This window comes from Dryas octopetala, chromosome 2 (assembly GCF_963921425.1).
Source record: "Dryas octopetala chromosome 2, drDryOcto1.1, whole genome shotgun sequence".
Taxonomy (NCBI): domain Eukaryota; kingdom Viridiplantae; phylum Streptophyta; class Magnoliopsida; order Rosales; family Rosaceae; genus Dryas; species Dryas octopetala.
The window spans coordinates 5159906-5176227 of NC_141367.1; the positions used below are offsets into that span (position 1 = coordinate 5159906).

At 35.4% G+C, this 16322-nt stretch overlaps 1 protein-coding gene and 1 pseudogene across 19 annotated transcripts; one reads left to right on the forward strand and one right to left on the reverse strand.

The window, feature by feature from the left end:
• Positions 1-514: 514 nt before the first annotated feature.
• LOC147292658 (phloretin 4'-O-glucosyltransferase pseudogene) lies at positions 515-2466 on the reverse strand (annotated as a pseudogene).
• A 5834-nt stretch (positions 2467-8300) lies between these two features.
• LOC147292659 (ABC transporter G family member 39-like) lies at positions 8301-13672 on the forward strand. Of its 19 annotated transcripts, none has more exons than XM_086234125.1 (8): positions 9203-9400; positions 9574-9648; positions 9756-9829; positions 11647-11908; positions 11993-12044; positions 12174-12262; positions 12717-12793; positions 13367-13672. In XM_086234125.1, exons 2-6 carry the CDS (start codon positions 9635-9637, stop codon positions 12216-12218), a joined length of 447 nt encoding a protein of 148 aa, XP_086090251.1. In that variant the 5' UTR covers positions 9203-9400; positions 9574-9634; the 3' UTR covers positions 12219-12262; positions 12717-12793; positions 13367-13672. The 19 variants fall into 19 exon arrangements, 8 of the variants coding, with proteins under 8 accessions (XP_086090251.1, XP_086090253.1, XP_086090245.1 ...); XM_086234127.1 differs by having other exon boundaries at positions 9203-9395; XM_086234119.1 differs by having other exon boundaries at positions 9203-9648.
• The last annotated feature ends 2650 nt before the right edge of the window (positions 13673-16322 follow it).

Below are 16322 nucleotides of genomic sequence, written 5' to 3' on the forward strand. Positions count from 1 at the left end.
AGAGGGAGCTTACATAGCGAGGTGTATCTACACGGTGCTAGGTAAGAAGGCATAGTCAGGGGTTTTAAGAAAACCGGTGGTAGTTAGTCCCACTTAAATGTTATCCTGTGTGTCCCCAAACGTAGGATAGTGTGTTATTTAACACAATCCGGTCCTAATCCGGTGTAACAAACGGGGCCAATGTGTATCTGTTCTCTTCTACCAGATTAAAATCTCTACAACTTGTGAGTGCAAAATCAATTTAAATAACCAAATGGATGGAGGAGAGATAGACAGGAGAAACAGGATCACCAAAGAGAAAAAGGAAAGTAGAAAATAGGTGTCACCACATATTAATATTTTATTTATTAATGGTCATACCACAGCTCTATATTGTGAACATTAATTATGATATTTTATTTATACGATTAAAATTATAATATACCCAAAAAAATAATAGGCATACTTATTTAATAATGTTGTTTTTTGAAAAATTAATGCTAATACAAATTTGTAGCCAAAAATTTCAAAAACATGTAAAAAAATATATTTTATTTTTACCGAACAAATAAGTAAAAGACACTTTCAACATTATGTCCATTTTAGTAATTATAAATAGCCACAACAGTTTTACATTACAATTTACTAAACACCTTTATACTGCTTTTTGTACTCATAATACTTTTGAAAGCATAGTTTACCAAACACTCAACTATTTACTTCACAGCTCACTTTATTTCACAGTATTTTTTTCTCAGAACAATTTTTTTCCACAGCAATTCCAAACTAAGCCTTAATCTACCAAAAAGAAACAAAAATGAAAAAAAGGACTAGCTTCAATCGTAACAAGCTTCTTCAATCTGATCAATAAAAGCCTTAAAATTCTTATCAGAAGAGCCACCTTCACTCACAGCCTCACGAGCCAACTCCTTCCATTTCTTTGCATTCCTTCTCATTTCCTCCCCACTCTCCCCACTCCCCATCACCAACTCCAAACACCTCCTAATCTCCTCACCCACCACAATCCCCTCCTCATTTGGTGCCACCCTCACCCCCGTCCGCCACGTGTCCTCGATCAACTTGGCATTGGTCCCTTGGTCCGTCCACTGAGGGAACGCCACGACAGGCACCCCCGAAACCAAGCTCTCCAAAGTTGAGTTCCAACCACAGTGTGTCACAAAACAACCCAACGTAGGATTGGACAACACCTCCAATTGACTGCACCACGGGACTATAGTCCCGAGCTTCTCCAGTTCCTCTTGGCAACTAAGCTTTTCTTCCACCTCATTATTCTCTTTTTCTCGAATCACCCACAAAAATGGACGACCACAATCCAACAACCCTTTTGCAATTTCCTCCATTTGTGTCGTCGACAGCACCGAAATGCTTCCGAACGACACGTAGATCACTGAATTTTTGGGCTTTGAGCTCAACCATTCGATGTAGTCAGAGTCCTTGGAGAGTTGAAATAGATCGCCTCCAAACGACTTGTCGTTCGGATCCTTGCCGTCCAAGAAAGCAGATGGAATCAACGGCCCGATTCCAATAAGCTTGTACTTGTTGATTGCTACTAAGGCCTCGGGCTCTAGTGCGTCGAAGGTGTTCACTAGTATGATGGGGTTGCTTTTTTTCTCGAGCTTTTGGAATTGTTCATCGAACAATGGGAGGGCGTAATTGTACGGATTTGTATCCACCATGAAGGAGGGAAGGTCACGGCTGGTGAGGGAGAGTGGCAGTCCTGGTAATTCTATTGAACATGAAGGGGCGTTGTTAATATTAGGTTTGTCCTCGATGAGATCTTTGTACCCGTTAAAGTAATAGTAGTAGATGTCGAACACTGTGGCTGGTTGAATCCAAACGAGCGCGGATGGGAGCTGGAGTTCACGCGCCACCTCACCAGCCCAAGGAAGGATTAGGGTATACACTACACAAGTGTAAGGGTTGCCCTCGTTGGTGCTTGACACGATGAGGTCACTGACGGCTTGGGAACCACGATGTCGGAGCTCGGACATGTATCGATTGAAGTCGTTACAATCCTTGAACCCTTTGTCGTAGCCATCAGAGAAAGTGGCGAACGTCAAGCCATGATGAGGAGTTGAGGAACTGTTGGCTATGCGGCGATGGGCGGAGAGGGACGTGACGTAGGTGACATGCGCGCCAGTAGTGCGGATGAGGCGCTTGGCGAATTGGAGGGAAGGGTTGATGTGGCCTTGAGCGGGAAATGTTACGAGAATGAAGCGGTGGTGTGACATGGCGGCGGTTGAGGTTTTGGAGGCCCGTGGTGGAGCGTGAAGTTTGTTGCAAGTAGAAATGATAAGGCAAGTACGTGTAGTGTGATGTATGGAAATTGAAAAATATAGATTTGTGGGGGCTTTAGCTAAATGAAGTAGAACTCTTCTTCTTGTGTAATTGGAAAATGCAAAGATGGGGAGAGGATGTCAAGACTTAAATAAGGGATTGGGCAGAGGAAAAGTGACGTTTGTGGTGACGAACTGAAGATGGTGGAGACAAGCTGAGATTGGCTTGTGAGTTGTAATATGTGGTCTTGTATGTTTTTGTTTTTTCTATTCTCTTTCTTTTTTGCTAAAAAGATGTGGCCTTGTCTTACTCTTCAGGTATCATTTTCAGTCGTTCATCGAGTTCAATACCACATGACATGGACCAGTAGTTCTGACCTGTTCAGTGAGACAAGTAAATTCAGTCACCACAGCTGATTAACACATGTGAAGTTAGGGTAGGGCTTATTATTGTATTATATTTTTTTGGTAAGTAGGGTATACAGGGTTCATTTGGTATGACGAATTTAGATTGGAATGGACTAAATATGATATTGGTATTAGATTGTACTATATTGTAATGAGGGGGAAGTTCTTTGAACTTCCTTAGCACCATTTAAGCATGATGTAATTTTTTGGGTAACCGAGGATGTTTTGTGCCAATTTTTGTGCATCAGACTAATCTTCTGACCGGTTAAAGGTAGACAATCCACGCCGGATCTAAGAGATTCACAAAAGATTTTACCTCTCTTGATGCCTGGCTTCAATAGTTAAACTGGAGACTCGAACTCGAATACCTGGGTTTACAATTACACATTCGAACTAACTCCTCAAATACCTTGGAGTTAAGCATGATGTAATTAGTACAACGTGAAACATACATAAAAGAAAACGCATGATTTTATCTCCTTGCTAAATAATATGAATATGTGAAATGACACCAAATACTCGATTTGTATTATTCAGCCCAATATGATATTTTAGCTTCTCCTTTTGACTCAATATAAGGTGGTTAAAAGAAAAAAGAGGATTTAAATTTAAAAATAAGGCCACATAATTTTAATCACTAAAGTTAATTACAAGCTCCTTACATATATGGTTAGTTTTCAACATATAATTTTGATTATTTTTACCCGCCTTCCTTATAAGTGTAATTTTTTAATATATAAACTAAAATAAACTTCCTAAGGAAACTAATAAAACTCCAAATAATGCGAAAATTCCCTAAATTAAACTTCAGTGCATTGTTAAATTTTTTATTTCTTATACATTTCAAAAAGATCACGCTAATTGGGAATTGTGCCTTGATCATGCCTCTGTTTAGGCCATAAATTGGCATTTACCATGACAAGATGATCGGAGAAGATAATGAATAAAATAGAGAAGCCGACCTATATCTTTTAATTGAGTTTTCAACAAGGAGGCCTAGGTGAGGAATAAAATCGAACACTTGGCGTGCGTTGTTTTCTTTGAACTAAGAGAGCTCAAAGGGGGCTGCTATGGGGTCCCAAAATCACAAGAGGACAATCAAATAGCAGTTGGGTGTTTGGTTTGAAGTAAGAAAATAAGAGCCTAGTGTCTTAGGCTGGGTGCAACTTGCTGTCGTTGGTTGAAATGGCATGCAAGAGGTCTGGGCTGTTTGAGGAGCTTTTGAGGGGATGGTTTGGTCAGTAGGAATGAGGTAGTCGCGTGAGCTTTGGATGGGTGAGTATTAGATAACAAGGCTGGGTTATTTCTTTTCGTTAGTGTGGCTTAAGCAAGGCCATGGGTTGTTCAAAAATAAAAGGATAGTTGGGAACAACTAAGTGATCAAGTGGGCATAAGCATTAGAATGTCTTTGTTGCACGGGCGGTTTGAATTTTAAAGAAAACAAAAGGCATGCCATTGAGTGGCATTGATATTGGAAGCTTACAGGTGTTATTGGAATCTCATATATATATATATATATATATGTGTGAATAATTAGTTATGTGGCCTATATTATATTATATTATATATATATATATATACACTATAAGTCAAAGGAAGATAGCCAGCAAAGTGGCATTAACCACACAGACATATATATAAGTCTGGTAGGTGGCGTTAATTGTATAGTGTAAATATCTAGTTGTATGTGCATATATATGTATATATAGAGGCCCTTTCAATAAGGGATCCTTTATTTAGTGTTAAATGAGGGATCACCCTATGTGGCCCACACGGGTCGTTTTGTGTTAATCCAAACCGTCCATTTTTTACATCTCCATTGATAGATCATCCCTGCAAAAAATTAATCAAATCGGAAATTGTTTACCCTTTCGTTTAAGCGGTCAAAGTTTAAAACAAATGGACGAACAACAAATTCTTCTATAAACACCTAAACTTTGACCGCTTAATCGAACGGGTAAACGATTTTCGATTTGGCTAATTTTTTTGCAAAGATGATCTATCAATGAAGATATAAAAAATGAACGATTCGGATTAACACAAAATGACTCATGTGGGCCCCATAAGGTGATCCCTCATTTAACACTAAATGAGGGATCCCTTATTGGAAGGGCCCTCTATATATATATATCTATATATATATACATGCAATTGGAAAAAATGGCCAGTAAGTGGCATGGCCTTCTATATATATATGCACTAATATATATAATATATTATATACATATATATTATTTTATTGTATACATATATATGTGGTTAGATATTTGGCTTAAAACATAAATGTATATAAGTATATATATATATATTATGCTTAGCCAAATACATGTTTTAAAGACCAAAAAGTGGTTTTTACTTTTAAGTGGGCCCAGACTATTTTGAAAAAGAGACATGGAAGTTGGCCACCCAAAGCCTATAAATACTTTATCCAGCCTCATTTTTCTTGTTTTGTCCGGCCTCCTTCCTATTTTGTCCAGCCTCTCTCCTCTCATTTTCTACTAAAATTCCTTTAGACTATCCAGGCTATCTACACCTACAAAATATTCTATGATTAGCCTAGATTGCTTTTTTTTTTTTTTCCCATTATTTCTATCTGCCCAACTACTCTAACATTTTTTATACCCAAATACCTTCTATATAGCCCGGGCAACTTTCTTTCCCTATATTTTTATGTTTTGATCGCCCAATCACTTCATGATTATTTCGCCCAAATATCAACTATGTTGATTGCCCAACCTTGTGAGCATGATGAAAGTGATCAATTAAAATTTATCCGGGCTATCCCGTCCTTGGTTTCAAAAGTGTTGTTCACCCACTACATGAGGCCGGAAGAAATGGCTTATATGAGGCCGGGAGAAAATGGCTACAAGAGGTTGGGCGAAAATATTTTGTGAAGTGGCTTCAAAGGCCTAGAGGAGGCCGGATTTTGGCGAGGGATCATGAAAGTGGCTCGACTTGTGTGAGTGAAAGGCCAAAATATTTTATTGAGTAGCTCAATCCACTATGTCATATCAAATAAAAGAGTGATTCGAGTCGTTTAGAGGCCGGGTCATCTCTTTCTCGTGTTTTTATAGAATGAGTTGACCCAACTAAATGCAATTTGCTAGGCCATGTATAATTTCAAGCAAAGAGAAATAATTTTGGCCTAGTTTGAGGCCGGGTTATATATTTAAAATAACGAAATTGGCCCAATCGAAGATAAAAATGGGCTGGGCAGTTTTATTATTGGGTATAAAATAAAATAAAAGAGGTGATTCCAGCCTAGTTTTGAGGCTGGGTCGTTTCATTTTATTTTAATTTTTTTAATTAAGCTTGGGTCTCAATATTTGGGCTGAATTTTTATTAAGCTAAAGCCTCAAAGAGTTTGATTAAACCCGAAAGCTTCTTGATGAAATTTCTTAGCCAATAATGGCTCTGCCCAAGTTACATAAGGATTTCCCATCCGCCAAGAAGTTCTACTTAAGCTAGAATTCCGTCCAAGTAAAGAGTTCAAATTTGGAAAGGATTCTGATCGACCATTAATGCTCAAGATCACGTGGTTATCAAGGAAGAATCCAGTCGAATCTTAAGTTCAAGAGAGTTCAAAACCCATCCGTACGAGGAGTCTAGAGGGAATTCCGGGCCAAGTAATGGCCTATTGCTATCCTAACCCTTATATATAGACGCATTCAGAAGAGAAAAAGAGGACATTCAACACACAGCAATCAACTCACAAATTTCTCAAGCTCTCAAGAATCCACCACAAAGTTCTTTTGCTTTCGATTTTACTTAGTTGCTACCGTTCAAGGCGCTTTTAGGTTTTCAATAGTTCTAGTTCACTAGGTTTGTAGCTCTGCCATCATCCTTCCCAAAGGCTTGTGGTATCGATTTAGTTTTGTTCTTTACTTTCATGCAACTTTGTTTGTCTTTATTTCAACTTGAATGCAATTTTTCTTTCATTCGCCCTCAATCTAATGCCTGCTATTTTTATTGTTTCTTTGAATCTTGAAGTTAACTTGGTTGGTCAAAATCGAATTGAGTTTCATTATATTTTTGTTATCCATAGATTCTTTATTTTGCTTGGGCACTTGCACCACTTTATACACGAAAACGGACCCAAGCGTTGCTCTTGGCCAATCTTGGCTAAAAACAAGTGAACAGCCTCAAACAGTTCCAATTTCCATATGTACACGTCATGGTAGGCACTTAAAAACACTGCATTTTTGTGATTCTGTTGGAACGTACCATAATAAGGGTAAACACTCAGTTTCAAAGAATATAAATTATCAACTTTGAGCTGGTTCTTTGTTATTTGCATGGTCATGATCATGATCATGATGCAAAAAAAAAAAAAAGATAGTAACGTAACACTTCTTGCCTTTTGGTACATGCAGGCCGAACATATAGGATTTGTGGAGCCAACTAATGAAAAATTATTGAAACAGTACATGTGATGGCAACACATGATATATTGATGGAGTATTATAAATTTAGTCAAATTACATTACGATCACCATGTTCAGATCCTATTTGGTTAGCAGAATGAAAGTTATATCAATATTTAGAAAATTTAAAAATGATAATCAGAAAATAAGAAAGCAAAATTTACTTTTCAATAATATGCTTATGTATTATATTTAAAAGTAATTCATTCTTGAATGAAAAAAATTATATTTTTATTTTATAGTTGTGGTATTTGGTATTAAGAACTCATAATAAATGTTTTATAAAATGAAAGCAAATCCAAAAGGGTTTAAGAGTTCAAATTCTCCATTACATGGGTATCTCATACTAACGTAAAAAGGTAACACATTTCTAATAATGTGTTTATTAAAAACGACAACGAAATTTCATACCATTTTTTAAGCTCAAAATCTATAAACCAAACAAAGTCGAAGGATATAGTTTGATTTAATATTTAAATTTTAATAATTACAAATATGGTATGGTATAATTTTTATGAACTCTTAAGTCTTAACACCACCGCAAAAATATTACGTGCACATAAAATAAATCCTTCCCAGTTCCCAGTAATAAACACAAGCTTCAGCAAACTCCAATTAAGTCGTTTTCGAATCCAACGTTTGATTCGATCCAAATCTGAACAATAAAACCTTAAAACGGATGTCATGCATGATGATGTCCTAAATAAGACAAGAAACATCCTTGTCTATTTCTGACGCATATTACCAAATCATGCCTTACCAAACAATTTCCTTGCTTTGTTAACCAAAAAAAAGACAATTTCCTTGCTTTTTCTCATGCATGCACACTCATCAGAAAGTTCAGAAGTTCAAATCCAGGCCCAATCGATACACCTTCACCAACACATGTTGCCAAGTCTCAATCCATTACAAAGGCCCCAGGTCTGTTCGGTTTAAATTAAAAAATTATGGATTTCAAATTAGTTCCCTTAAATAAAAAGAAGGGAAAATTTTCTAAACATCACACATATTTCAGCGTCAGTCTTATTTCAGGACATAAATTTTGGTTTGTGTTATTAAAAGACATATACTTATAGTTTGTATTAATGTGGTACAAACTGTTACTTCTGTTGAGATGCACATAAACTCTTTTTAAAGGGCAAAATTGATAATTCACCTAAAAAACAATAAATTTATTAAAAAAATTAAAATTACCTATATACTAAAACTGAACAAAGGCAGTACTGTAGCTTAGGAATAGTGTGTTTCCTTTTTTGCCCCCTTTCTTTTTTTTTTTTAGTTGCTTGCCATTGTAATTAGTGGGTTATTTGGGCCTGTTTTGGTCCTTTTGTGTCCCTTTTTCTTTTTGCCCTCCTTTTTTCCGTTTTTTTACGGCCCCTGCCATTGCTTTCCTTTTCTTCTGTTTCCTCTCTCACTCTTTTTTTTTTTTGATCTGCTTGCCATTCTGATAATACCAAGATTGGGTCTGCCCTTTTTTGTCATTCACCCTGATTAATGTTAGACAGCCCAAAACCCGGAACATATTGGAACACCCTCATCTCACGCGCCTCTCTCTCTGTTCTCTTCGTTCTCTCTCCTTCCGCCCCCTTTATCCGGCCGTATCTCCACCGTCCGGCGACGTATGCCGGCGATATGGGTCCCGATTTCTTCCTCTTCTCTTCCTCTTCATTTCTATGGTATTTGATTAACCCAGAAATTATGCCAAAACTCGAAAAGACACCCAAACCCGATCGAGTCCCCCGGCGGCGATCCGTCAATTCCGGCTGAGTTGGGATGTCGGACCGGGTGGGTTTTGTTCCTCCCATCGTTCTGAGGATGATGGTGTCTTCAAATTGCTCAACCGACCGCCGTGCACGGAGTTTCGAGGCGGAGAAGTCCGGCGGCCTTCCGCTGCCGATGTTGGCGATTCCGGCGGCGGATGGTGATGATTTTGGTCGGGTTTTGCTCCTCTCTTCCAGGCCTTTCTATTGGTGTGCTTGATCTAAGTCAATTGGGTCCCGAAATGAAAGCTCCAATTCGAACCCTAGCTCCGCCGCTGCCTCCGTCACCTGCGACGGCTTCGGTGACTTTACGCCTCAGGTTTTGTGTGAGTTTTACTCCTCTTTGTCTACTATGTCTAATTGTTGGATCGAATTGTTCAATTGGTTGTGAAATCTATATTTCTAGGTTTTGTACCCACTGCCACCACGATTCCCGCCGTGTGTGGCGGCGCCGGTGACTTGATTTCTATGTTTTAATTTCGGGTTCCCATACTTTCTTGGATTTGAAGATTGGTTTCTTTTTTGGGGTAAGGTATGGTTTTTTTTGCTGAAATTCAAACAAAACTAAAACCAGCAAAACTAAAACATTTTGAATTGTTAAGTTTGAGAAATTTTGAGAAATTGTGAATTTTGGGTTAGGCATTGCCACTTTCTGTTCTGAGCTTGAATTTAAGATTTTTGGTATATGGGTTTTGTTTGTTTTAGTGTGGATAATGCTGTTTTGACAAACAAACAAAACAGAAAGTGGTCCAGATTTATCTCGATAATGCTGGTGATCTGGTAATTGTTAGCTATGCATTAATGATCTTATCAAATGTATGTGTATGTATGTGTACGTGTACTTTCTGATCTTCTGTTAAAATTAAACAAGTATTTGCTTTGTGCAGGAACTTATTGCCAAGAGCATTGAATCTTCAGACCTTAACTTCTCAAGATCCAGTGACACCTTTTTTGACGCAAGGTTCTTAATGCTAAACTTGAGCATTGAATAAACTTCAACGTTGTAGGCCTATCCTCTGGTTTTTCCTGGACACATAATAGTGAGTGTCAAATTCTAGCAAGGTTCGTATTCTAGCTGCATAAACTTGCAACATTGTAGGCCTATTCTCATAAACTTTTCCTTTTTTTTGATATTAGCATATCAAATCAGTTCCTTTTCTGGTGATGTGTATGAAATTGTTATTGGCATATCAATTTAATCCAATTGGTTAAGATTCATAGCAGATAGCAGATCAAATTGGCTTTACTATCTACGATTTAATAACAATTTGATCAATTGATATGCTATCTGCAGATCAATTTAATCCAATTTGATCTGCTTGGACCTTCAGCTGGTGTTTATTAATTAAATCAATAGTATTGCAGAGAAATCTGTACACTTTCCTGGTGGTGGTTAAAACATTAAAATCCATGTTTATCTCATCAAAACTACAGTACTGATATGAAGATCACAAATAAGTAAACAATCACTGAAATCCATATTAATAAATTAAGCAGGACTATCAGATCAACCTATAAACAGTATAAACCCTTTCTAGATGACTCAGGGTTAGATCTGTTCTGAGTTACCATATAATCAACTACAGTAATTTCTCAAAGAACATATGTTTTCCGAGAACCTGGGTTACCCATTTCTCTTAACTATCATCTAATAAACCTTTTAGTTTCTGTAGCAGACCACAATGTTTGAGGTTTATTTGCCAAGGTTTGAACCTCAGCACCAAAATAGAGAGAGAGAGAGAGAGAGAGAGAGAGAGAGAGAGAGAGAGAGAGGAGAAGCCAACATTCTACTGCCACTGTTTTGCCACTTTGGAAAATTGGTGCTCCTCTGATAGGTTGAAAGATACTCTTTGAATCAAACAGTAACAGAGAAATTCATAGTTTTGAATTAAGTTCTTGCATTATCAAATTACATTTGATGCAACCTTAAAGGTTTTTTCATATTGACTCCTATATAGTGCTGAAAATTCATGAATATATATTTGTACATGGTAAAACTTAAATCGAAAAGCTTCTGTTAAAGTACTATAACAAAGCTAATACATGTTAGTGCAATTGGAAAGAAAGGCTGCATAGATGGTAATATATGTATCTCACTTCCAATGTACCAAGTTGAAAATGCAGGTATATATGCTATTTTAAACAGTAAGATATTAGGATTGAGTTATTTAGACATACATTGACAACTGTTGCTGTCAACACCTTAATGCTGACTTTAGATAAAATATGGAACAAATCTAAGTAGTGATCAAGTCATTGCGGTGAAATTAAATTAAGTAAGCAGATTTCACACTAAGAAATCATTTTTATAATGTCAATATGTCCCAAATGCACAACTTATCTTTCTTAAAGAAAGAAAATAGAAGTGTAGCATTTCAATTCATTCTAGATGTTCCTCTAGATGTTCTCAATTAAGAATATACTGTAGGATTTGACCACTATTGTAAATATTCTAAAATGTATAGGACATGAATAGGATTGGACAAAGAAACAAATTAATAATTATCACTACTTTGCTTGCTTAATCAAACACAAAATGAACAATGAAACATGGGATGTTTTGTCATCATTAGTCGACCGCCATATATTTTTACATTAACGTAACTGCACAATACAACAAACGAAACATTTCTCATAAAATTCTAGCTACTATTATGCAGTTCATAAACTTTCCTGAATAACAACCTTGCTAGAATTCTACCTAGAATAAGAACATTTCATGAACCAATTTTGGCGATTGTGAATGTCAAATTTATGCAATTCATATCATTTATGCAGTTATGGCACTGATTACCATGACACTCTTCCTACAGACCAAGATGCACCATCATTCAATAAATGACAGATTAATTTTTATTGGTGCTTTGTTCTTCGCTGTGGTCACAAATTTGTTTAATGGGTTGTCAGAGATTTCGATGACCATTGTAAAGCTTCCTGTTTGTTACAAGCAAAGGGACCTCTTCTTCTACCCTGCATGGGCATATGCTCTTCTAACATGGATTTTCAAGATCCCTTTAGCAGTCTTAGAAGTAGCAGTGTGGTGGTTCCTTACCTACTATATGATTGGATTTGATCCAAATATTGCATGGTCTTTCTTCTTATAAAAGCTATATACCTTTTTCAGTTCTCTGTGTTACGCTTTGAAATGGATTTTCCAGACTAAGCAGTTTACCTTGGTGAGTACATTTTATTATACTAGATTGAGTTAGTGTTCAATTTTTCTATTTCTTTTCCATTATATTGCTCATTCTGTTATGCAATTATAGAGAAAGTGAAATATATTAATCTTATTCTTTGTTTCTCAGCAGCTTATGATGAAGAAGAATCTGTTGCAAGGGCATATGATTTAGCTGCACTTAAATACTGGGGAACTTCAATTTTCGCCAGCTTCCCGGTATGAATATCATCACCTACATAATATGAAGTGTTTAAACTCAAAACAAGGGTTTTTTTTTTTTTTTTTTTCATGCCCTTGGAAGTTTAGCATGAAAAAGTCTGATCCAACATTGATGCTGCTGTTTACAAATATCTCACTATGAGAAACAAATTGAGATCATTCAAACTATGACAAAAGAAAAATATCTGGCCTCATTAAGAAGGTAGGACTGCATTCATCTTTTTGGTGAAAAGACTTCCACACTGAGAAATTTCTTTGGCCACAATTTCCTTGATAATTAAAACTATATGTTTCTTTGTTCCAGAAAAAGCAGTGGCTTTTCAAAAGGTGTATCCAAGTAAAGGGCAGTTGCAAGCTGATATTCTTAACATTTTGATGATCAAACCAAATGCTTTAAAACTTACTAAGGAAAAAACAGTTTCTAAATATTACTTTGGCACATATTTTGCAGACACCATCATAATGGTAGATGGGAACCAAGAATAGGAAGACTTTTCGAGAACGAGTACCTCTACCTTGGCACTTACATTAAGTTATTCCCATATTTGAATATTTGTGAGATAAACTTTGTCATAAAAGAGGAAATTGAAGATAAGCTTTCTCTTCTTTTCCTCTCCAACTCTTTAAAATGTACTATTCATTTTGTTCCTATTTTCCGATTTTACTTGCGTTATTTTCCATTGATTACTGAGTTTGAGCTTTCGTTATTCAGTTTGGGCTGAATTTTTGTTTGTCTGAGTTAGTATGGCAGAGCTGCGTTTAGGTTGGATTTGGGTCAGAATTCTGTTTGCTTAAGTTGGCCTTTATCTATAGATTCAAGTGACCTTATGAAACACAGTGTCTGTTGGACCTTTTGCTTTGCTGGATATGTTAAAGCTGCTTTCAATTGGTTAAAAGTGTTCCTTTTGATTAAATGGCTTAATTTGCTACAATAAATTTTAGCATCCTCCTCTTACATCTTATCAATCTCAGTGAAATGAAATTTTTGCATTCATATGTTTTTTTGCTACACATTAAACAATATCTCTATACTTTTAAATTATATGGACTCAAATTTGACCATTTATTTACACTAACAAATAACATTTTCCAAATTTCCAGCAAAGAAGAGGACAAGCCCCCTACAAAAGACAACAAGAAAGAGGAAAAGCCCCCTGTAGAAGATTCTACAGCAAAGAAGAGAAGACTCTCATGTAGAACACACCAAAGCAGATGACAAGCCCAGCAGCAGTCAAGATGAAACCCCCAAAACTCATTAAGTCACCTGTGAACACCTATGATCTCTCATCAAATCTCTCACCAAGTATTGTAATGTTTTTTTGAATGCTGTTTGGTTTATTAAGATATGATCAATATCTTAACATAACAACCAACATATAAAATATATCATGAGTTCACATTTTCTAACTTCAGCTTACTAAAGAAACATTGATGTCATTATTTATAAACATATTTAGATTTCTATGCATATGTAAGAAGTCTTATCTTTCCATTACATTTCTTAAAACTTTTCATCATAACTTTATTAAACTTATACATATTTTATAGGCGTTTAATACCCGCGGCATCGCGCGGGCACAATTGCTAGTAAAAACTAAAAACAGAAAATGAAAGAAGAGTGGCAGATCGCAACCTCCTGCCCACCACGCCTCAACACCCCTGCCCACCGGCCCCACCCTTCCCCTCTCTCTCTGTCTCTGTCTCTTCCTCTCCAACTTGTCGGAGCACCATACTGAACCAACACCCATGAGAAGCAAATACCCATGACCCATGAGAAGCAATACCCATGAGAGTGGCGTCGGGATTGGCTGCTTCGGAATTGGCCGGTTGACTGAGAAGCAAATACTCATAAGAAGCAGATACCCATGATCGATCCAATAAAATAAGCAAAAGAAACAAACACAAAGAGGATATTTAGAGGTTTTTAATATCAAAAAGTCAATGGATATGTCATTTGGCGTATCTGATATGTATCGTGCCGTGTCGGTGCAAATGAGGTATCAGATACTGCATACCCAGCTGAAATGGAGTATCTGTGCAAATGAGGTTTTCTTTATTTGTTTTTTGTTTTAATCTTTTTTAATATTTTTTAGTTCTAATCTTATTTTAGTTTTAGTTTTTTTAAATTTTAATGTGTTTTAGTTTTACATTTTTTAAATTAATTTTAGTATTAATCTTTTTAAGTTTTTAATTTTATTATTTTTAAGTTAAAAATATTATTAAAATATTATTTAACATAAAAAGACCAATTTATCCTCTATTTGGATGAAATTTGTAACAAAAGTGAGAATTCATCTTACATTGACACAAATGGTAAGTATATGTCCTCCAATAACACAAACTAAAATTCATGTCCTGAAATAAAACTTACCTTAAAGTATGTGTCATGTTTGGATAATTTTTCCTAAAAAGAAAAAGAGAAATTCGAATCAATCACTGATATTTCGATATTTTCCAGTTCTTAATATTTCAGCTACTATGGATAAGTTTCAAGTTCCAGAAATACTCCTAATGAATTTCTGATGGTAGATTCATAATAAAAGAGGTCTTTGAATTCTACTTTGTTTTTTTTATTTTCCTGACAAAAATTTGATTTGTGGGAAGATTATAAATTTATGGGGATAGAGAGAATATTTTGGGGTATGAATAGAAGAGCACATCAAAATATCTCATTGGGACCCAAAAAGACTAAAATGTCTCTTAAAAAGAGGTCACGTGCGTTGCATGTAACTACTTTTGGACGGAAATTGGAAGGAATGTAACAAAGGTCTGACGTTCCAAATTATATTTAATTGTAAATTCATGTGCCACATTGAGTCAAAAAAATTTTAGGCGGGTGATGAAGTGAAAACTAAGTCAACGTTCAAGTGAGTAAAGTGTTAAAAAAACCTACAAAAAATAATTTAAAAAAAAAAAGATAAACTCTGTCAAAAAATGATACCACGTAAGTTGCAAAATAAAAATGAAAACAATAATCATTTTCCAACCGTTAAAAACAAGAATTCTTTATTAATAAGCCACAACATATAATATTTTTTAGTCATAAACCCAAACTTCTATTTTATTCATTTTTATGCTACAATCAAGAAAAAGTAATTATGGAGCATTAAATATTATTCAAACTCAAGCATACCCAATTAAGTAAGGTATTCAAGCATACTCAAATTTTAGTTAAATTAATTTTTGAATTCTTTTGAGAGCTTAGGATTTATGGTAGTCTTTAGAATTTAGGGTTAAGCCCTAAAACCCAAAATATAAAATCATAAAACTTAAACTCTAAATGCTTAAACTTTAAAACAATACTGCATCATTCAACAAAGTATAATTTTATAAAGTGTAACTATACAAGAGTTACATAGTGCATTATAACAAAATAAAGTGTAACTCTATAAGAGTTACATACTGCATTATAACAAAATAAAGTATAACTCTACAAGAATTACATACTGCATCATAACAAAATAAAGTATAACACTACAAGAGTTACATACTACATCATAACAAAATAAAGTGTAACTTTGTGAGAGTTATATAAGGCGTCAGGAAAATGGTTAGTTTTAAGCCACCCTGTGTGACTTAAAAATAAATAGATCTTTTACATGAGTTTATGAGTGTAACTTACAATTTTTTTATGGCTTTTTGCTAATTTACTTTTTTTTTATTAAATTATGACAATTAAGAAATTAATTAATTAGTAGTATATTGTATAATCGGCTACGTGGTGTAATTTATTTAATTGTTATAATATGAGTGAATATTATTAATACTATACCTTACAAGTATATACTCGTCATCCACTCATATTACAACATGTGAATTGGTTACACCACGTAACTGTGTTACAATTATTCATAATAATTTTTTAATAAACTACTCATAAACCAAGTTTTTGAAAGATTTTTACCTGGAAACCAGCCAAATAAAAAAAATTAACTTCCAGCCCAATCTGTAAAAAATTAACTTCAAGCCCAATCCGTAAAAAATTAACTTCCAATCCAATCTTTTCGTGTACGCGCACTTTGGATAGGGAAAATATACTATCAAATGCTCAGCAAGG